Below are 24,160 nucleotides of genomic sequence, written 5' to 3' on the forward strand. Positions count from 1 at the left end.
TTTTTTTTTGAGAAACAATTAAGTTCATAACAGGACTCTGGTGGCCCTTCCCATCTTGACCTGGATAAATATGCCACCTTCTGTGGGCAAGGAGGCCTCTGCTCAACCACAGAGCTGAGGTCTCTCGATAAACCCTCCCACAGCAGAGGTTTACTACAGCAATGGGCAGCTAAGGACTGTAAAGACCACTTCAAGGTAATGAGCTTAAAAACTGAGTGACGGTCCAACCCACTGAGAAGGCTGCTGCTTAACAGACCAACAGCAAGGACATGAGAACAGAGGTTCAAAGGGTGTCCACGCATAGGGGCTGAGGTTGGACATGTCTAGCAGCAAGATGTTAATATCACTAATGATGACATGGGGCAGTTGTGGTTCCATAGTAGAATTCTCACATTCCATGGAGGAGACCCAGGTTCGATTGATTCCAGGTCGGAGTATCTTATATGCAGCCACCACTCATTTATTAGTGGAGGCTTACTTGTTCTGGTACTGAATGGGTTTCAGTGGAGTTTCCAGACTAGGAAGAAAGGCCTGGCAATCTTTTTAAAAATCAGTCAATGAAACCCTCTGGCTCATAATAGTCTGATCCAGTTGAGCATGGGGGCCAATTTGACGAGAGCTAACTATGAGGACTATAAAATAGCAAAAACATCTAACATTTGGTGTTTAGTATATAGCTAGTGGGTCTCTAAATACCTTATGTGCATCAATTCAGCGAATCACAGCAACAGGTTTTAGTCCTGTCCTCTCTTTACAGATGAGGACACAGAGGCCTAGAGAGGTACATTGACTTTGTCAATGACATGCTACTGGTAAGAATGGCAGAGATAAAAACCAAGCAGAATGCTCAGAGATCAGCTAGAAGAATATAGGAAAGGGACTAGGAATAAATGACCTAATCTTTAAGTCTCTGTTTCCTTGTTTGTTATGTGAAATGCCGAAAGTCAAATAGGTTCATGTATAAGAAACTGCTCGAAAACTGCAAATCTGTATATTTTAATATTGGAAAAGGTTTTAAAAAGAGTAAGTACATGAAATTGCTGTCAGATGGGTACTGACTATACGGAGCACAGGAGATGGAACAAACAATAAAATTGTTCCTTTTCTGAAGTAAATCTAAAACTCTTTAATTCTGTTGTCATTGTTGTTAAGCGCCATCAATTTGGTTCTGACTCATAAAGACCCTACCCTATAAAGAGTTTCTGACAAGCAGCTGGTGTGTTTGAACTACCACCTGGTGATTAGCAGTCCAGTGCTTATCCTACAGCACCACACCAGGACCCCAAAACTCATTTAGCAGGCCCTGCTTAATTTAGGGAGTCTTGTGGAATTTTTACAATTTATGGAGAATTGCTTTGGAAAAGTTTTAACTGTGTTAATTAAATTACCTGTAGGCCATTTATTAGACCCAATGTCAGGTTTAGATTACTGAACCCATTGGGTAGTACAACACGCACACACAAAGATAATGAAGAGAGAAACTATTGAACTTATTCACAGAGTACTCTGTCTTCTTTGGGGGAAACTCTGGGGAAAACCACATTATCAGTTTCCTAATGAATGAAGCTACCTGCCTATGGTGTCTGTGTGAATATCATTATTTCCCATACTCAGAAGTGACAATGATGAAATTAATAGAAACAGTAGCTAGCAGCTATTGGCACTGCTCTGTTACAAATTATTATTAGTTGCCACTCTAAGCATGGTTTTATATAACTCTTTGGAGGTTATTTATCAGAAAGGTGTAGCTGTCTGAGGTCAAATTGCAGGCAGAGTAGGCCATTGTAACCTGGCTGACTGACGGACTCATGTCCTCTCTTCCATCCCCAGTCACTTGAAGGAGTAGGCACTGTTTGGTATCACGTGGTGCTATGGGTTAATGCGCCAGACTGACAAGCCATTTGAACTGCAAGGTCGGCGGTTCAAGCTCACCAGCTGCTCCTCAGAAACCCTATATAGGGCCGCTATGGGTCAGAACTGACTCGGTGGCACTTAGCAACCACAACAACCAGCAAGGTGGCTCTGTAAGGAAAGCACTGGACTGTGAACCACACTCTCAGCAGTTTGAGCTCACCAGCCACTCTGTGGGAGAAAGATGGGACTTTCTGTTCTCACGAAGATTTACAGCCTAGGAAACACTTCAATATGAGTCGGAACTGACTCTCGGCACTCAACAACAACATTTATCAAGTCTCCCAGAAACAATCCCAGTAAAACTGGATGCCTAGTGGTTACGAATTGGGCTGCGAACCACAAGGTCAGCAGTTCGAAACTACCAGCTGTTCTGCAGGAGAAAGATGAGGCTTTCTGCTCCCATAAAGATTTACAGCCTCGGAAACCCTGAGGGTACAGGGTCGCTGAGTCGGAACTGACTCCATGGCACATAACCACCACCACCACCACTAGAATATTCAGTTGCAACATCTGGCAAAGTATGCAATTAACTGTCTGCTTATGGTCCATGAATCTTTGTACCTGGAGCCCCAGTGTAATTTATAAATGATAGTCACTGTCAACTAACAAAAGCTACCATAATTTTTCATCCCTGCCTATATGCATATCCTCTTTCAGTGTAACTTTGCAGCTGCTCCCATCAAGAGATGTTGTTGTTGTTGTCATTGTTAAGTGCCGACAGACTCAGGGTTTCCAAGGAGCAGCTGGTGATTTTGAACCATCGACCTCATAGTTCAAACTGACCTTGTAGTCAGTTTATCCCCCAGCGCCACACTAGATGATCTTTTCTACTCTTTGAATCAGGGCCTGTGTATGCTTGGCTTCTTGCCACTGCCAGGAGAACAAGCTCAAGGTTGTTCTGGATAATAAGAGACAACGGCGGAAGAGACAGCAGACTAGCCAAGCCTAGTCTAGGTCAGCCTAAAGCCAGCTAATTCCCAAACAGGTGCTAGCACCCAACCAAGACCAGCGAAGCTACCTCCCCAACTCAGTTGTTCATGCATGTGAGCTGATTTGGGAACGGTTCAGTTGACCCAGAGACTCATGAACACTGACACATGCTTATTGTGTTAAGCCACTGAATTTTAGGGTGGTGAGTAATGCTGCAATGGGTAACTGATACAAAAGTATCAGTAGCTTTTCTTTTTCCCTTCTTTTATACTGATCCAGGCCACAGGACCACATTTCAGACTCAGTTTCCCTGCCTAGCACTCCATCCAGTTCTTTACTAGGGCTAGAGACCTGTCCTCAATCTAGTTTATAAAGCCCCCTAAAAATCTTCCAACTGTAACCCAGCTCCTTGACAGTTGCTTTCTCTTATTTGCCCACACCTAGAAGCCCGAGCAGGAGTGGGATCCATTCACTGATGGACCAGTCATCCAGAACATCAACATGTTCATTCTCGTAACTTCTGCTTCTGCCTATTGTCTTCCTGCTTCTGTGTATTGTTGAAGCTCACAGATCAATCTGTTGAAATCCCAGTACATGGATCCTGCCCAAAGTATGACATCGGTAGTTCAAAAGGGCTAAATTATTTAATGGAGCTCAAATTGTCTCTTAAAAGTTCAGCACAGTGCCCCAGAAGATGCCCTCTAAGCTCACAGGTACCAGTGAATGAGTAAAAATGTCTTCAAATTCATCAAAATTCTGAGTCTGACAGAGGGTTTTATACCCACCTGAGAAGCATCTTGGGGAAAAACTGCATCAAAGGCAAACATCTTGGGAGGAACTTGGCTTCCTCTCCTTTGGAAGGCATTTTGACCCCCACAAGCCAGTGGGTCATACAGGGTGATCTGTTTCTTCCGTGGGTCCACCTTTAAGAAGGAGCTGGATTCTGCGGTATCGCGAGCCAACGTGGAACAGATGCGAAGCATGACTTTCACCTGTTAAAAAACAAAGATGGGAAACCACATGGATAAAGATAAAGATAGCAGGGTAATTTATGATCGAGTGTCATTCTGTACTTTATAGCTACAAATATGCATGGCAGCATTGAGCTTTCTCATGGTAAATGATGATGCAGAGCAACATAATCCCTAGTGGTCATGGGAAAACTGATACGTTTGCAATTGCCAGGTAGAATCTTTCGATATATTCCCTACTTTAATACAGACATGGCACATCATGTTCTTTGTCTTCCTATTAATGTAAATTGAAAATTAACTGTGCCCTGGTGGCCCAATTACATAGATGAAAAGGTAACGTGGACTGCCAAGCTATAGGGACTGGTGCAGTTCCCTTGAAGTTCACAGATCAATAAACCATGCACATAAAAGCTAGCTCCATAATTTACTCCTTGCCTGTGCTCATCAGGAATCTTGGAGACAAAACCTACAGTTAGCAGTGTCATCATTAGAGACTTGTGAAATGGCCTGTTTTTAATGGTCAGCATTTGAAATGTGTCTCAAGGGACAATAATGATAAAAGATTTGTTTGAAACATGCTATTTGGGATCCCATTAGTTGAGTGTATAGAAGTTGTCATCTAAGAATGAAAGCGCACCCCTGTGGGAAACAAGAGGCAGGGTTACCTTTAACCCACCTTCTGAGTAATTCAACACGAGTATCTTCAGTGCTGAGAGGCGGCCCAGGCTCACTCCCCTGGCTGAGCATGGTGCTATGGAAATGGGGTGCCCTGGAAGCCCATAGCAGGTGGAAATCAAGCTAAGGTCACACACACAGGTCTGAAGGCTAATGGCCTCTGCCAAGGAGGGCGTTTGTTCTTTCAACAGCTCTTTGTTACTGTGTTGCTAATTCAGTTCATCCATTCCATGTCAACCAACATGTGTCCGTTGGATACTTAGTAAGCATTAAGGATACAAAGACTCATAATACATGAAATAGCAGGCAGACAGACATAGAAATAGATCATTTAAGTTACAATAATGTGGTAAATTCTGCAGGTATAGACAGCATTTTTTAAAAAATCCTCTCTTATTCTCTTCATCTTGTTAGGTTTAATGAAATCTCAATCTTGCAATTTTTAGGAAGGGAGGGGTTTGTCAAGTTTTTAATAAAATAGTTGAAACATACAGAAATATCCAGAGAATAATATATCCTGTGCAAGGGAGTGAGGTCACCCTTCTGCATTTCTCTGCTTTGTCTGCTAAGACAGGGAAACTAATTTTCATTGTGCAAAGTTAAAGTGAGACTGAGTCCCAGAGCACTGTCTCCCTCTGTGCTTGTTCTCATAACTGAAGAACAGTACCCAAATGTGGATCCACAGGAGTGCCTGGGTAGTGTAGGTGACACACTCAGCTACTAAAAGGTTCGGAGTTCAAGTCTACCCAGAGGCACCTTGGAAGAAAGGTCTGGCAATGTATTTCTGAAAAATCAGCCATTAAGAAAACCCTATGGAGCGCAGTTCCACTCTGATGCACTTGAGGTAACCATAAAACAGAGCTGACTTGATGGCAACTGATTTTTTTTTTTTTTAAACTGGTGGATACCAAGGTTGTGTGTGATGGTGGGAGGAACATGCGGTTGGAAGACGCAGCTGTCTCTGGCTTTTAATCGTGGTTCTCCCACTGGGATGGCACGTAATGATACCTGCCATTTTCTGCCACATTTCTGTTATGTGCCAGGACTGAGATATTATCTACATTGTCATTTAACCCTGACAACCATCTTCAGTGAGTAAGCACACTTGCCCATATTTTATAGATGAGAAAATTGGTATACAGGTGTGAAATATGATTGTCCCAAACACTGAGCTTGTGAGTGGTAAAGCTGGGAACTGGACCCACTTCTGACTGCCTCCAGAATTTTCCACTATGACAATGCTGCCGCTTATAAGTAGTCTAATTTCTTGGAGCTTCAGTTCTTTTACCTGTATAACACAATGGCTGCCTCATGGAGCTACTCTGAAAATTCCATGTGTTAGTTTGTGACCTAGGACTGCGGTAATAAGTACACAGTGGGGACTCGATTCCTGCTTTTCTTCGTTCTTTCTCCCTTTACTTGCTTCACTCCAAATTGTGATGTCCCGCCATTTTCCATTTACCATGTTAATGATAAGGTTTTAAAATCCCATGGCTTGGAGACTGACTGGGTGCCATGAATCACAAACAGAATATCATGGAGGGGCACTACAGACAGAACCAGTTATTAAGTGCTGCACCCATAAGACACCTATTAAACACCATGAAATCCTACAGTCACTGCAGAGATGGCAGTAACTGTTTATCTGCATTCCTTCCTAGTCATTTCTGTGGTCACTGTGAATTTCTAGTCTGGTTGTAGTTCCATTCATTTCTCTAGATTTGCCCCAGTAGCACACTAGTATGCTAAGGGCACATATTCAATCTCCAAGGTCTGAGCCTCTGGCTTCCTGTACGCACATTTCCTAGCAGGGCCTCTAAATGTTGCAAGTTAAGGATGCTGCAACACCAGGCAGAACTGATGAAGTCACATGGTCCACTGCATTTCTATTTCCTTATTTCGCATGCAATCTCTGGGTAACTAGAGGTGCTGAATTTAGAATATAAGCTAAGCAAGGCAAGGGCCTCCAATGAAAACTTGGAAGGAAGGGGCTGAATTAGTTAGTAAGTCATTTGTCCAGGAGGAACACTCCTGCATGTTAATGAAGTTCCAAGGCCTGAAGTTTAGTTTCTGCAGTCAGCCTGTGACTCCCAGCTGCTGCTCTGGCCAAGGAAATACACAGCTCTTTAAAAACCCATTGGACTCTGGCTGGGGAAAATGCCACACTACTTTCTTTTCTTTGTAATTCATTTAAATAAATGGAGATTTTTTTATTCCCCCTTAAAGGAAGGAAATTAGGTTTTTCTGCTTCACTTCCTTTGTGTCATTATTCCTTTAGTCCGGCACTCAACTTCCTGCTCAATCCGTTATAATTAAAGGGCTCAGGAGAGATAACACGTGAATAAGAAAGTCTCCCAGATTTTTTGCCAGAAGCTCTAGCTTCTGTTATAAATACTGCCCTGCCTCTTAGCCACATCGATCCTACCACTCCTCTTCCTGCTGCTCTGGGTGGAAGATCCAGGTGGCTATTACCATAGACAGACTTCTCTAGAGCTCTCAGGGCCAAAAGGGACAATTACTGCTTTACTCTTGATAGACGTGGTGGGGATGGAGTGTGGAAAGCTGAAGAAACAGTCAGGAAGGAGAGAAGATGGTCTGGAGTCACGATCAACCAAGAGGATATGAGTTCTTACTGCACCCAAGTCCCCACTGGGAGAGATCCCAGTTTGGCCTCATTTATCTAATTAGTCAGTCTATGGTGGGAGACAGTTGTTGCTCTGGGCAGCAGTTGTCTTTATGTTCTATCCATTAATCATTTCAGCACCTCCTTCTGGACTGCATTATGGGACAAAGGGAAAAAGGAATTGAGAGACTAGCTGAGAGGCAGGCAGAGTCTTGCTCCTGAACTGTACAAACACTCCATCACCAACGGTCACCACAGCCTAATGGAGGCTAATGAGGAGTGGGCCCTGTAATCACTCACCATTAGCCATATGTAAGCACAACAGACAGAGATCCTTGTTTATCCATAGTCACAGAGCCCAAACGAGTAGTGCAGACCAAGGAAGCTCTTTGCTGCCTATCTCTACACCCAGAAGCTTTCTGACTGGTGGCTTTCTCCAGACTATAAAGCTTAGAAAGACTTTGGGCAAGTTCAACCATTCAGAGAATCCCTCACCAGGAAGATAAAGTGCACACATGATGACAAGGTAGAGGAGCAAAAAGAGGACTCCATCAATCCTTCTCATGAGCTTCATTTAAACTCTTTTTGAAGATACCACGATGAAGGCCCTCCACAGACAGATACCACCACCCATTTATTCATTGCTTACACTCTGGTGGCTCTTGTGTTGCTATGGCAATGAAAGCCATACCATCGGGATTTCAAGTACCAGCAAGGTCACCAATTGTGGAAAGGTTTCAGCTGAATTTCCAGACTGAGACAGACTTGGATGAATGCCTTTGCAATCTACATCTAAGAATTAGCTAGTGAAAACCGTATGGTTCATCACAAGACACTATTGACCAATATAGTGCTGGAAGATGAGTCCTCCACTCAAAACATAGAGTGGCTACCACAATGGACTTGAGCACACCAACAGTTACTAAGATGGCACAGGATCAGGCACTGCTTTATTCTATTATACACAAGATTGCCAGGAGTTGAAGCTGACTCAGCGGCAACTAATGACAACAGATACATATAAACAATGGGCTGTACTCTAACCTGTGTATTCATCATAGGAAATAGCCAATAAAAGCAGGGAGACAATAATAAGCAGTTTTTTCCTCATGAGGTTAGAGCTACCCATATTTATATTCATTTCCATTTCTATATTTTAGCTCCCTTTACACGGATGTCAATGTTAAATTTTTAAGAATGAGCTCAGTAGAAACTGGTCAAAGTGCAGATGGAGCAACTTAACCAGAAATGCCATTTGGAATAATAACAGTAGTATGAGGATAATCTTTAAATATTTTACACCTATTTGTAAGTGTCTGGAAATACTTCCCTCTAGGTAAATCAGAGGCAAGTAAGTTTAGCTCTCACATACATGATGTCTTCATGAATCAGAAAAGTTGTCATTGAGTTGATTCTGATTCATGGAGAACCCATGTGTGTGAGAGTTAGAACTGTGTGTTCCATAAGGTTTTCCACGGCTGATTTTCCAGCAGTTGATTGAGGACTTTCTTCCAAGGTGCCTTTGGGTGAACTCAAACCTCTAATCTTTCAGATAGCAGCTAAGTGCATTAACCATTACACCACTCAGGATCTCTGACAAATAAGATAGTTTTATCAAAAGCCACCAACAGGGACGATGGTGGGAAAAGTAGGAAAGAAGAATTCTAAAACCATAACAGCCATTTAATGAGATAGCACAGCAAGTGTAGTGCCTCACTTGTCAAAGCAAGGCTAGCTAGGATCTTGTTGCCTACTATTGAGGCATGTGGCAGTGATAGGGAAGCCAGGATTCTCCATGGTGCAACATGACCTGTAAAAATATCCATTAGAGGAGAAAGAGGCAAAGTGTGGGCAGCTGACTCAGTTGGTTTCCCCAGTCCTGCCTAATGACAGAAATGAAAAGGTAAAAGCAGCACCATGCTATGCTTAGTTTCAACAGTTTATTCACAGATTATTCGGTCCTGAAGGAAGGAGTTAGCAGGATAACAACAGGGTCACCTGTCTAAATCAAGTACAAGCACCAAGTTGAATGGGCATGGCAGTGAGCCAGGAGCCTGGAGATTGGGTTCCAGTCCATACGTCACCCCCACTGAGTGACTGTGTGATCTAAGATAACCATTTCCTCCCTAGGCCTTGCTTTTCTTATATCTAAAATAGGCCTGTCAACATTCTACCTGTTGAAAGACAGTTGTGAAGAACCAGGGAGAAGTTGTCGGTACCGACTCATAGCAACCCTATACACAACAGAACGAAACACTGCCCGGTCCTGGGCCAACTTCACAATTGTTGCCATGCTTGAACCCATTGATGCTGCCACTTTGCCAGTCCTACTTGCTGGAGGTCTTCCTCTTTTTATCTGACCTTACCAAGCATGATAAGGGACTGGTCTTCAGGGACTGGTCCCTCCTGACAGTATGTCCGAAGTACGAGAGATGAAGTCTGGCCATCCTGGCTTCCAAGAAGCACTCTGGCTGTACTTCTTTCAACAAAGATCTGTTAGTTCTTTTGGCAGTCCATGGTATTTTCAATATTCTCCTACAACATCATAACTCAAATGCATCAATTCTTCTATGATCTTCCTTATTCACTGTCCAACTCTCACATGCATATGATGTTATTGAAAATACCATGGCTTGGGTCAGGCGCACCTTAGTCCTCAAGCTGACATCTTTGCTCTTCAACACTTTAAAAGGGTCTTGTGCAGCAGATTTGCCTAATGCAATACATTGTTTGATTTCTTGACTGCTGCATCCATGAGTGTTAATGGTTGATCCAAGAAGAAGTCCTTGACAACTTCAAGTTTTACTCCGTATATAAGAATGTGGTTTATTGGTCCAGTGGTGAGGATGTTTGTTTTCTTTACATTGAGAAGCAATCCATATTAAAGGCTGTGCTCTTTGATCTCCATCAGTAAATATTTTAAGTCCTCTTCACTTTCAGCAAGCAAGGTTGTATTATCTGCATATCGCAGGTTGTCGATGAGTCTTCCTCCAATCCTGATGCCACATTTTTATTCATATAATCCAGCTTCTTGGATTATTTGCTCAGCATGCAGATAAGCATATAGGTGTAAAGTATTATCATTTAAGAAAAATAATCATATTCCTCAAATCAGCTTTTAACTTAATGACAACAATAATATTAATTCAACAATAATATCAACTTAATGACATCAAGAGCATTTCTCTTAGGCTTAATTTTGAAAATTAAAGTAAAATTTAAATTTTAAAATAAGTACATAGAGACAAGTGAAATAAAGAACAAGTCATTCTCTCCCATCCTGTTACCACCACCACCACCACCCCCAAATTAAATGAAAGAATCTAAGATCTGTTTAGGAACTCTGATGGCACAATAGTTAAGCACTTAACTATTAACCAAAAGGCTGGTGTTTTGAACCCATCAGCCATTTCTTGGTAAAGAAGACCTGGAAACCTGATTCTGTAATGATTCTAACCCTGGAACCCTACTCTATCTGTCCTACAGGGTTTGCTATGAGTCAGAATCAACTGTAGTGCAATGGGTTCTGTTTGTTTATGATCTGTTTCATTTTGGTGGAAGGTGAGTCATCCATGCAAACTCTGACCTGAGCACCTAAGAGCTGATTTTATTCCTTTCTCTTCTTTCTTTAGCAGACAATGTGCTGTACGTGCTCACACTGTCTGCGTATGGCACATTATTCAACTTCAGGAAAACTCCCCAACCATTCTAAGTGAGAAGTGGAGAGATGGGAAACCTCAATATTGTATTCTTCTCACATGCCTTCTTCTTAACACACTCATTTTTTCTGATCTGCTAAGAAATTCAGAAACCTTCCATATCCTTCTACACTAGGAAATTCTGACAATTCTATGTACAAGATTATGATGGAGTGCAGATATCTAAAATATACTCCCAGCAGGAAGTGTGCAATATTCCAGGCATTATTGAAAGATTCTTTTCCTCTTTGCATGAGGGAGCCATGGTGGTGCTGGAGGATAACCACGGAGTTGGCAATTCAAAACCCACCAGCTGCTCCTGGGGAGAGAAATGAGGCTTTCTGCTTCCATATAGATTTACAGCCTCAGAAGCCCTCTATATGAGTCAGAGTCAGCAACGTGCAGTGGGTTTAGTTTCTTCTTTAAATAACATCAGGCAAAATTATTTTGCTAGCCTACAACTAGCTTACTAACCTCTACAAATATGACTTTCCTTCCCCTCCCTCTTTTTTAATTTTTAAAAATTTTATTACAGTGAAATATATGTAACAAATCGTTTCAATCACTTTTACAAGTGCAATACAGAGACAGTAACCACATTCACCATGCTGTGCAACTATAACCATTATCCAAAATTTTTCATCACCGCTAATGAAAGTTCTGTAGTGCTTCAGTCACACCCCTCTCCCTGCCATTTTCTCTACTCACCTGTCTCAAGTAACCACTAATGAACTTTGGTCTTTATGTGCATGTGTATTCTGGATAGTTCATATAAATGGGATCACTCAATATGTATCCTTTTGTGTCTGACGATTTCACTCAGCACAATGCTTGCACAGTTCATCCATGCCACAGCATGTATCAAAACCTCATTGTTCTTTATGGCTGAGTAATATTCTATTGTGTGTATGTGTCACATTTTGTTTATGCATTCACTTGCTGATGGACACTTGGGTTGCTTCCACCTTTTGGCTCTTGTGAACAGTGCCGCAGCAAGCACTGGTATACTTCTTCCCACTAAGTGTGCCTGCCTGTACTGATAAGCACACAAAGATGTTACATACATAAGGAAAGTTAAATTAAGTTTTATAAAAGAAGAAGCCTTAAGCACTTTCCTGGTAAAATGCCTATGTTGTTGCTAAGTGCTATTGAGTCAGTTTTGACCCAAGCGACCCTGTATAGGGTTTCCAAGGAGCAGCTGGTGGGTTTGAACCACTGACCTTGCAGTTCAAACCAAGTTTGCAGTCCAGCGCAGTAACCCACAGTGCCACACCATGACTCCATAAATGTCTATGAATAATCTAAAATGACTTTTTTTTTTTTTTTTTGGAAAGAGTATCTTGATGATTTCATGAGACAGGTTTCAGAGATTTCTTTTTAGAAAACCACTGGAATTGTATGCCAAATAGTAATGATCTTGGAGGTCTTAAGTAACTCCAGTACCAGGAAATACATAGGAGAACCAAGCATTCTGAGTTCACGGAAGAAACCTTTACGCACATCTTGCAAAACCATTTCTCGATCAAACCGTAGTTCCCATTACAGAATCACAGATAAACACCTAAGAAACCCCAGAGATTGCATGCACTGTTCAGTTGTTAGTTACAGGACAAAGTTAACTGGGGTTGAATTTCTTTGCAGAAACACATAATCATAACCATGCATTGCACATTAAAAGATAAATGGGGTTGTGATCACCTTGGAGAAGCACCAGAGTAACCTGATCCAGTGCTGTATTCGGTGTGAGAAGACAACCAGGAAGCTGAGGTGCACTCTGGGCCAATTTTGGACTGTGTCTGCTCTGAGTTCACAAAATCACTTTCACTTGATCAGCCATCAGCACCACTGCTATAACTTGTTTAAAAGTTCTACAAATCTTACGAATGACAAAGGACCTTCACATATTTTATATTCATTTGGTTCCACAGAATAACTTGGTTAAGGAAATATTTTTATAATTAAGACTATAGTCCCTTCCAAGGAGCTCTGGTAGTGTAGTGGTTACGAAAAGGGCTGCGAACCTTAAGGTCAGCGGTTCGAAACTACCAGCCGCTCCGCGGGAGAAAGATGAGGCTTTCTACTCCCGTAAAGATTTATACCCTCGGAAACCCTGTACAGGGTCGCTATGGGTCGGACCCGACTCGATGGCACTCAACAACAGCAACAACATAGTCCCTTCCAGTTACCAGTTGTAGAAGTAGTTAGAAGTCCATCACCAGGCTTTCTTTCAAAGTGCCTTTGGATAGACTTGAACTCCAGCCTTTTGATTATCAGCTGAACATGTTCACTATTTGCATCATCTAGGGACTCCTACTTTGAAACTAAGGAAAGTGAAGTTCAGGGTACTTAAATGACTTGTCCAAAGACAACTACCTGGCAAACATGACCTGTTCTTCTTACTGTGAGCATCCTGGGCTGGAGCCAGGAGGGCACTCTAGTCCTACAAACCCAGCAGGGCTTGAATCTGTTCCACCTGGGGCTGGGCCAGAACTGAACCAGCCTTAAAGGGAAAGAGGTTTGGGGTGGGGGCATGGACCCTATCTCTGCTGCGGTGGGTGGCTGGTTTTCAGATGTGCCAAGGGGCAAGCTCCTGTGGTTTCAGACAGCAAATAATGAGCAGTGATCCATCAGAAGGGAAGATTTGCATTATTAAAGCCAGGCTGGGCAAGGTGACAAGTGGGGCACAGTAACTCAAAGTGTAAGAGAACATGCATAAGACCAGAAAATAGAGCCCCGTAATGAGGCACACTCAATGGAAAAGTGCTTTGGCGAGTGGAGGGGAGGAACACTCTCTGCAGTTCTTTATCAGCATGCATCTGTCACCAGGAAAGCCCAGCAAGGGACTGTAGAGCTGGAGCCAGGGAGTGTGAAACCAAGGGATGAAAGCCCTCCCATGAGGCACTACTAATGGCTGGCAGCCTTGGAGGAGGGTCCCTCACACCAATTAGCAGGCCTGGGAAAGAGCCTGTCAGGTTGTGAGGAAGCAGATTGATACATTTCAGGACTGATGTCAGAAAGGGCTGCAACTCTGACAGTGGCCTGTTGTGTTAGGGAACTTATTTTAAATGGATGAGCTGGTTAAAAGGTACTTCCTAAGACACAGGCCTTCTCAGAATTGAAGAGAAGCAGGTATAGGATTCTGAGATATCTTAGATTACCCATTCCAGTATTAATGAAACCCTCTGTTAGGGTGTCCTCCCTAGACCTTACAAGGTATACAGCCTTGAGGATGGAACCACAGGCTCTGGAGACCGCAGTTTGAGTTTGAATCACGGCTGGACCATTTCCTGGCTGTGTGACCATGGATAGTCATGTAACCTCCTCCATACCACTCAAAGGTGCTCTGATAGCTAGCATAGTGGTTACGAATTAGGCTCCATACAGCAGGGTCAGCAGTTCGAAACTACCAGCTGTCCCACTGGAGAAAGATGAGGTTTTCTGCTCCCATAAAGATTTACAGCCTTGGAAACCCTGTACAGGGTTGCTGTGAGTTGGAACCGACTCCATGGCACATAACAACAACAACATACCACATCTATGGAGTCCTGGTGTGGCACTGTGGGCTAATGTAGCAGACTGCAAAGTTGTTTGAACTGAAAGTTCAGTGGTTCAAGCTCACCAGCTTCTCCTTGGAAACCCTATATAGGGTCACTATGGGTCGGAATCAACTCGACGGCACTCAACAACATGCCACAACTATAAACCTTTCTACTAGGATGGTTGTGATCACTAATGCACATAAGAGAGTCCTAGTGTGGCACTGTGGGTTAATGCGTTGGACTGCAAAGTTGCTTCAAACTGTAAGGTCAGCGGTTCAAGCTCACCAGCCACTCCTTGGAACCCCTATACAGGGTCGCCATGGGTCGGGAACTACTCGGCAGTACTTAACAACAATGCACATAAAATCATTTACAACACAGCCACATACTGAGTGCTCAATAAATATTAACTATGATTATGACTCCTAGTATGGCACTGTAGGATCAGCACTGAAATTTGAACCACAAGGTCGACTGTTCAAACCCACCAGTTGCTCCTCAGAAACGCTATACAGGGTGGCTATGAGTTGCAACTGATTTGATGGCACTTGACAACATTATTATAACAAGAAGCCTGGTGACACTGTGGGTTAGGTGTTGGCTATAAGGTTGGTGGTTCATACCCACCCACCCCCACCCAACTGCTCTGAGGGAGAAAGATGAGACTGTTCAGTAAAGACTGACCGTCTTGGAAATCCTACCAGGTTGCTGTGAGTCACAGGCTACTTGATGGCAGTGGGTTTGGTTTTCGGTATTACTATGATGCTGGTTATGGGGGTTACTGCGTCTTCAGAAAAGATCATGGATTTTGTAGTCATGATTCTGCTTCTTAGTAGCTGTATGACCACTAAACTATTTTAGCATCGGTTCCTCATCAGCCAAATTGGTATAATGATTCCTTTCTGGAAAGATTAACACAGTTATTAAGCAAATAATCATACTAAGTCCTTGGCACAAAGTAGATCCTCAAAAAATCATGGTCACTGTTCTATGAGCCCACATCCATGAAGGTGCTATAGGAGTTCATTTTCTCAGGCATTAAATGGTCACTGCTTTATCAACTCTCCCTTTAACTTGTTTTGAAGGAGACTTGAGTCGCTAGAGTCTCAGAGGTCTATGACAATATGAGAGACCCAAGGAGACCTGGCGTGGTGCTGTAAGATAAGCACTTGACAGCAAGGTCTATTGAACCACAAGGTCAGTGGTTCAAATTTGTCAGCCACTCCTGGACAACCTTATACAAGGTCACTATGAGTCAGAACAGACTCAACAGCATTTGACAACAGCAACAACAAAGGAAATAAAGTAAACTGAGGCAGATTTGAGGCTTGCCTTGGATCACCCAATTTTCAAAGATGCAAAGTTGAACTTTTAACTTTTATCACTCTTTCTCTCTTGCTTGAATTTTTGGTAAAAACTTGGTGAGGGATAAGTGGAGATTTTTTTCATGACTGTGTTAGGAGACTGACAAGTTTAAAAGCTGAAGTACCCACTCAAAATATAGAACAGAGAATATTTTTGAGAAAAGCAGCAGTTTTTCTCAAAATGCAATTTCATAAAATGCGAATTCTTTTAGATGTACTCAGTTTGGATTTTGGCACTTATTGCTAATTAACAGTTGATTTACCACAAAAGCTTATTCATGTGTTACAACTGAAGACCTAAAGAAGAGATCTGTCATTAAATAGTAAACACTCAGAAATGTTGCATTTGCTCATTCAGACCTGTCTGTCACCAAACAACAGGACCCAGAAAAAGTTGTTTTTGTTTTCTTTATAGTCTACTTTATTATAAATATGAAAACTTCAGCTTGCTAACATGCCACTTGAACTCATTGCCAGGTTCTCTTTGGCCCCTGCTGAGAATTTCACGCTTCTGAACTTTGATCTAGAAGAATAAAACTCCGAACTCTGAAAATAATTAAAATAATCCAGACAGGTATCTGTGTAGAAAAATGAGCTACCCCATAGAATTTGGTAAAGTACCAAAATAAACAACAGTTACCTAAAACAAAAGGTAGCAATCGTAGTCACAAGGTACATACTTTTCTGGCATGCATCACTTAAGCCCATTTTGTGTGTGCTGTTGTTGTTAAATGCTGTCAAGTCGATTCCAACTCATAGCGACCCTATATAGGGTAAAACTCTTAAGAACACTGAGTGCAGCATCCCTGGGTGGTGCAAACCGTTAATATACTGGGCTGCTAACTGAAAGGTTCAAGTCCACCCAGAGGCTCTCCTGAAGAAAAGCCTGACTACTTCCAAAACATCAGCCATTGAAAACCCTACGGAACCTGTGCATACCCATGTTCGCTACAGCATTATTCACAATAGCAAAGAGATGGAAACAACTAAGTGTACACCAATGGAGAAATGGAAAACAAAATGTGGTACACACATACAACTGGATACTATACAATGATAAAGAAAAATGAGAAACATAACAGATGAATCTGGAGGACATTATACTGAGTGAAATAAATCAATTACAAAGTACCATTTTTATAAAAAGTCAAGAATAGGGTAACACGGTTTTTATGGTTAACAGGGATGGGAGGAAGAGGGAAGGAAAATCAATTACTAGATAGTGTCGTTGCTGGTTGCATACCATCGAGTCAGTCCAACTCATAACAACCTGTATAGGGCTTCCAAGGCTGTAAAGCTTTACAGAAGTAGAAAATCTCATCTGTCTCTTATGAAGCAGCTTGTATATTCTTGCAGTTAGCATCCTAACATGGCATCCACTATACCAGCAGCACTCCTTATTAGACAGCTGTTGTTGTTAAGTGCCGTCGAGTCAGCTCCGACCCATAGCGACCCTGTATAGGGTTTCTGAGGAGCAGCTGGTGAGCTTGAACTGCCAACCTTGCAGTTCAAACGGCTTTGCAGTCTGGCGCATTAACCCACAGCAGACACGTGCTAATTCTACTAAAAAGAAAGGCAACACACGATTTATGGGATGTCAGCACAATGTGACCACGGTAAATGCCGTCAAGTAGGTTACCCTATGCACAACAGAACGAAACACTAGCCAGTCTGGACCATCCTCACAATTGTTAACCTTGAGTCCACTACTGCTGCCACTGTGCCAAACCATCTCATTGGGGGGGGGGAGGGGGGGTGTCTTCCTCTTTTTCGCTGACCTTCAACTTTACCAAGCATGATGTCCTTCTCCAGGCAATAGTTGGAGGTTGGTGGTTATGTGCCGTGGAGTTGGTTCCGACTCATAGTGATCCTGTACAGGGTTTCCGAGGTTGTAAACCTTTACAGGAGTAGAAAGCCTCATCTTTCTCCCACAGAACAGCTGGTAGTTTCAAACTGCTGACCTTGTGATTCACAACCCAATTCATAACTACTATGCTACCAGAGCTCTCCAGAGACTGTTGTTGTTGTTGTTAAGTGCTGTCGAGTCGGTTCCGACCCATAGCGACACTGTGTAGGGTTTCCAATGAGCGACTGGTGAGCTTGAACCACTGACCTTATAGTTCAAACGGCTTTGCAGTCTGGCGCATTAACCCACAGCGCCACACCAGGACTCCCTCCAGAGACTAGTCCCTCCTAAAGACATGTATGAAGTATGAGAGATGAAGTCTTGCCATTCTAACTTCCAAGGAGCATTCTGACTATACTGCTTCCAACACAGACTTGTTTGTTCTTCTGGCACTCCATGGTACTTTTCAATATTCTCCAACACCATAACTCAAATGCATAAATTCTTCTGTGGTCTTCCTTATTCATTGTCTAACTCTCACATGCATATGAGGCAATGGAAAATATCATGGCCCAGGTCAGGTGTACCTTAGTCATCAAACTGGTATCTTTACTCTTGAACACTTTAAACAGGTCTTGTGCAGCAGATTTATCTAATGCAATATGTCATTTGATTTCTGGACTGCTGCTTCCAAGAGTGTTGATTGTGGGTAGATTCAAGCAAAATGAAGTCTTTGACAACTTCACTCTTTTCTCCACTTAGTATGATGTTATTTATTGGTCCAGACTTGAGGATCTCTTTTTTTTTTTTTTTTTAACATTGAGGTACAATCCATACTGTAGTCTTGGGTCTTCTCCAGTAATTTGGTATTTGGATATACATATTTGTATGTACTGCATAGATATTCATATATATACTAGAACATCTATGGTGCACAGTTAGAGGAATGTCCTAACATTTCCAACATCTCATGGAATGCAGATGTTGAAGGTTCAAGACAATAGTCTGGAGTCCTGCTGAGGCTGTAGGATAAGCACTGGACTGCAAACTTCAAGGTTGGTGGTTCAAACCCACCAGCCGCTTCTCGGAAACTCTATACTGGGTCACTGTGAGCTGGAATTGATTTCATGGCACATAACAAGAACAAAGGGGCATAATTAAGGAAATATCTGAATATTTCCAAATACCTCATGGAACTCAGTGGGTTTGAAGACTCAAGATGTCTAGAGGACATCTAGGTTCATTAACATAACAATGTTCATAAAGATAATGTTCTACATCCTCATTTGGTGAATAGCATTTGGGGTATTAAAAGCTTTGACTGGCCTTCTAAGATTAACTATTGGTCTCCTCCAGTCTAGAGCAAAGCCTCAAAGAAACAATTAATTAGTCCACAGGAGTAAAGGTCCACATGAACCACAGCTTCCTCTAGCCTGAGACCAAAAGAAATACATGGTGCACTAACTCAGACCAAGGACACAACAAAAGGCCCTTGTTAGAGTGGGATAAAAATATAGAACAAAACTCAAATTCATTTAAAAAAAGACCAGATTTACTGGACTGATAGAGACAGGAGAAACCCCTGAGACTCTCACCCTAAGACACCCTTTTAACCTGGAACTGATGTCACTCCTGGAGGTCAGCTTTCAGCCAAATAGCAGACGAGGCTATAAAGCAATCTACACCTGTGAGGTATGTGCTCCTGAAACCAATCAGTTATATAAGACCAAAAAAGCAAAGCTGCGAAGGCAAGGTGGGCAGGGAAACTGGAAGCATGTAACAGGGAAGGCAGGGTGGACACTGGGGAGAGTGCTGACAAATTGTAGGGAATGCAACCTACGTCACGGACCAATCTGTGTAGGAATTATTGAATGGCAAGTTAATTTGTAAAACACAATAAAATATTTTGTCTTGTTTTAAACTCTAGGGAGTACAGTTCTACTTTGATGCACACAGGGCCGCCATGAACAGTATTCAAGTCAATAACAACTCTTGTTTTTTTTTCTAATTGGCTTGTGTGTTGGCTCCCAAATTCTTTAAATGTGTGACATGCCCCCCATGACAATAATTTGTTATTTGGTCGTTATCATCTCTGGATGTAGACTGAGTAGACCTGGGTTGATAGCTTGTGTTCTCAGTGCTCCTTGGGTCTAATATTTGGGAAGTCTATATAGAGCCATTCAGATACCTTTCAGGCTCTTCTGAACTTAGAAAGGTCTGCATGTCTTATAATGGGATAGCAGGTGTCTTTCTCAGACCTGCTGGGGAGGATGGGTCTGGGGTTCCTCCTAAACAGCCACGGTTATACACACTCTATGACTGGGCTACTTCTCCAGCCTGAAACTCTGCAGCCTTTGTTTAGGAAAAGGAGTTGTTGTTAAGTGCCATCAAGTAGGTTCTGACTCATAGCAACCCTTTATAGAGTTTCCAAGGAGTAGCTGGTGGGTTTGAACCACCGACCTTACAGTTAGAAGTCCAGTTCTCATCCTATAATACCACACCAAGAAAAGGATGGAGAAATTAAAGGAATGATCATACTAAGTAAAAGGATCTGAGGGATCTTTTGGGTCAGCATTTTACCTAAAATGTAAGATGTTAGATGAATTTAACTCTCATCAAAGCCTGACATGTATGAAAGAAGATCCGTGCCTCAGACCATACACAAAAAGAAATTCAAAATGGATTAAAACCCTTTCAGGCCCAAATTACTTTTGCTTTAAATGATTTGTGGATAAAACATTTTTCATTAATGGCATGCATGCTGAATCACTGAGTGTTTAAACTGAGCTTGTTCCTCTGGGCTCTGGTGATAAGGTTGGTGGTATGCATATGGTCTTGTAGACTCTGAGGGGTTTGATTGGTGGGGCACATATGTCCCATTGGCCTATGGGAAACCTATTTCTCTGTAGACTTTGTTGCAGGTTGGTGTAACATATAGACCTCATATAATACTCTATAACAACAGTCATTTGTGGCACATGTTCATTTCTTCCATTTCAAATAGCTGTAAAACTATCCGTCTGATGGCTGCACATGTTGTCGGTCAGAAAGCAACTATTCAATAAACCCCAGGGGATGAAAATGTTGGTGTCCCATGGGTCATGAAAGGGTTTGTTGTTTTTAGGTGTCATCAAGTTGGTACCAACTCATACCTTTCGCACAGCAGAACAAAACACTGTCTGTACCTGAGCCAACCTCACAATCGTTGCTACGCTTGAACCCATTGCTGTTGTCACTGTGCCAATTCATCTTGTACGGAGTCTTTCTCTTTTTCACTGAACCTCCACTTTATCAAGCAGAGTGTTCTTCTCCAGGGACTGGTCCCTCCTGATAATATGGCTGAGAGACGAAGTCAGGCAATCCTGACTTCTAAGAAGCATTCTGGCTGTACTTCTTCCAACACAGATTTGTTTGTTATTTGGTGGTCTGTGGCACTTTTAGTATTCTCCTTCAACACCACAACTTAAATGTATCAATCTTCTATAGTCTTCTTTATTCACTATTCAACTTTCACATGCATATGGGGTTATTGAAAATATCATGACTTAGGTCAGGTGCATCTCAAACTGACACCTTTGTTCTTGAACATTTTCAAGAGGTCTTATACAGCAAATTTGCCAAATGCAATATGTCATTTGATTTCTTGACTAATGCTTCCATGAGTGTTGATGGTTGATCCTAGCAAAATGATGTTTTTGACAACTTCAGCCTTTTCTCCACTTAAATGGATGTTATTTATTGGTCCAGTGGTGAGTATTTTTGTTTTCTTTACATTGAGATACAACCTATATCATTTTTTATATTTGAAGATCAAAGGCTGTAGTCTTTGATCTTCATCACTAAGTATTTCACTTTCAGCAAGCAAAGTTGTATCATCTGCATATCTTAATAGCAGGTTGTTATTAATCCTGATGCCACATTTTTCTTCATATAATTCAGCCTCTTAAATTATTTGCTTAGCATACAGATTAAGTATGGTGAAATAATACAACCCTGGTGCACAAGTTTCCTAATTTTAAACCATTCCGTATTCCTTTGTTCTGTTTGATCAGCAGCCTCTTGGTCTATATACAGGTTCCTCGTGAACACGAAGTACTCCGGAATACTCATTCTCCACACTTATGTTCATAGCATGTCATGATTCACACAATCGAAAGACTTTGCATAGTCAATAAAGCACAGGTAAACGTCTCTCTGGTAATCTCTACAATCAGCCAAGATTCATCAGACACCAGCAATTATATCCCCTCATTTCACATCCTCATCTGAATCCAGCTTGAACCTGTCTCTTGTAGTTCAATGTACTGTTACAGCCATTTTAAAATTACCTTTAGCAAAGTTTTACTTGCAGGGGTATTAATGATATTGACCAATGATTTCCTCATCCTATTGGGGTCACCTCTCTTTGGAATGAGCACAAGTATCATTGGCACAAGTACCAATGATCCTGAAGGAGGAACTCCAAAGTGCACTGAAGGTACTGGCAAAGAACAAGGATCCGGGAATTGATGGAATACAAACTGAAATCTTTCAACAACCTGATGCAGCACTGGAGGCACTCAGTCATCTATGCTAAGAAATTTGGAAAACAGCTATCGGGCCAACTGATTAGAAAACAATCCATATATGTGCCATGAAAGGGTTGAATATGATTACTAAAATCAAAGTTATTTGAAGAAAAAGCAGGGGCAATGCTGTCAGGTCTAGTTTTAAACAGTGCATTATCTTATATAGAGCAAAAGAACACATGGAACAAAATAAAATAAATTAGTGGAACCTTAATTATTAAAAACTTTTGTTCATCAAAAGACTTTATGAAAAAAGTAAAATGAAATGTCTTCACAAATCATATACCTGACCAGAAATAAATAAGCAAAATTTATATAAAATCTTGACAACTTAGCAAGAGAAAGACATATAACTCAATAAAAAATGATCAAAGGACTTGAGCAGACATCTCACCAAAGAGAATATTCAAATGGCCCCCAACTCCTGAAAGGATGCCATTAACCATCAGAAAGATACAAATCAAAACCACCATGAGATACAATTTCACTCCCACTAGGGACAAAGTCATTTGAATCACAAGGTCAGCAGTTCAAGCTCACCAGTCGCTCCTTGGAAACCCTATACAGGGTCGCTATGGGTCGGAATCAACTCGACGGCACATAACAACAACAGAGAGGCTAAGGTGTCCTGGTGTGGCGCTGTGGGATAATGCACTGGAACTAAAGGTCAGTGGTTCAAACTCACCAGCTGCTCCTATACAGGGTCACTATGAATCAGAACTGACTCTACGGCAATAACAAGAGGATGGCTATGATAAAAATAAACCAGTAAATAACAAGTGTTGGCAAGAATCCACTGCTAGTGGGAATGCAAACTGGTACAGCCAGTGTGGAAAACAGTGTGGCAATTCCTTAAAAAGACTAAAAATACAACTATCAAGTTGTTGCTATTGTCATCAAATTAGTCCTGACTCACAGCGACCCTGTGTAGGGTGAGTTTCCAAGGAGAGACTGGTAGATTTGAACTGCCAAACTTGTGGTTAGCAGTCCATTGCTTATTCTATAGCACCACACCAGGACAAAAGAAATATCATATGAATCAGCAATCACACTCCTAGCTAAATACACAAAAGATTGAAAGCAGAGACTAAAGACAGACTTGTATACTCATTCATTGCAGCAGTATATTCGCAACAGCCAAAAGGTGTAAACAACCTAAATGCCCATCAACATATAAATGGATGAACAAAATATGGAATATACATACAATGGAATATTACTCAGTCAGTTGGAGAAACAGACTTTTTATACATGCTACAATATGGATGGGGCTGGAAGATATTACGCTGAGTCAATCACAAAAGGACAAATGTTCTATTACCTCACTTATATAAAAAGACAAGAAAAGGCAAGTATATAAAGAACAAAGATTATTAGTGGCTACCAGGGTTTGGATGGAAAGGAAAAGGGGGTCTAATGGCAATCGAGATATCACATTGATAGGTGCGTATGCAACTGGAAAGGTATAAGCTTTGTAACAAAAACAGAGAGACTAGTTAATCTTATAGTCCAGAAATAGAGGACCCTAGGACCATGAAGGGAGAAGAGCACAAGGGGTGCAGGACCCTATCCAGAGAAGCGGCAACACCAAAGATGGAAGGCGAGATGGGGACATGGAGAGAGGGAGCAGCTGAGGACTCTACACTCATGGAAAGAGAGGGACTGAATGCTGGCGGCCCAGAGGCAGACTTGCAGAATGTGCCCTTTGGTAGCGTAAATTATTATATATTCCTGAGTGGTTTTGTGTACACCTTCCCCCCACACAAAAAAAGAAGGAATGGAAGCAAATACTATTGAATGATGATGCACAGAGGAGATTGTAACCATTGCAATGAAACGATGGTGTAAAGCCTCCCACGTAAACGATCACTTGGTTCACAATAAAAAATTAATTATTTTTTAAAAGAGTAGGTGTGTGTGTACAGCCAATTATTGCAATTGCTGTCAATAAGCTGAACACCTTTCAAAAGTTGAATTGGCAAAAGCTGTGTGATAAATATAAGGGGACTTCAAAAAGCTTGTGAAAAAA

At 41.8% G+C, this 24,160-nt stretch overlaps 1 protein-coding gene across 1 annotated transcript in view; it reads right to left on the minus strand.

Annotated features, from left to right (window-relative positions):
- The window catches only part of KIF26B (kinesin family member 26B), an 807,257-nt gene that overhangs the window by 120,569 nt on the left and 662,528 nt on the right, over positions 1 to 24,160 (minus strand). Inside the window, exon 6 of the mRNA XM_006871272.1 lies at positions 3,630 to 3,836. Coding sequence (XP_006871334.1) covers positions 3,630 to 3,836 — 207 coding nt within the window. The remainder of the gene's footprint in view (positions 1 to 3,629; positions 3,837 to 24,160) is intronic.

Source organism: Chrysochloris asiatica, unplaced genomic scaffold (assembly GCF_000296735.1).
Source record: "Chrysochloris asiatica unplaced genomic scaffold, ChrAsi1.0 scaffold00165, whole genome shotgun sequence".
In the NCBI taxonomy this organism is placed as follows: Eukaryota; Metazoa; Chordata; class Mammalia; order Afrosoricida; family Chrysochloridae; genus Chrysochloris; species Chrysochloris asiatica.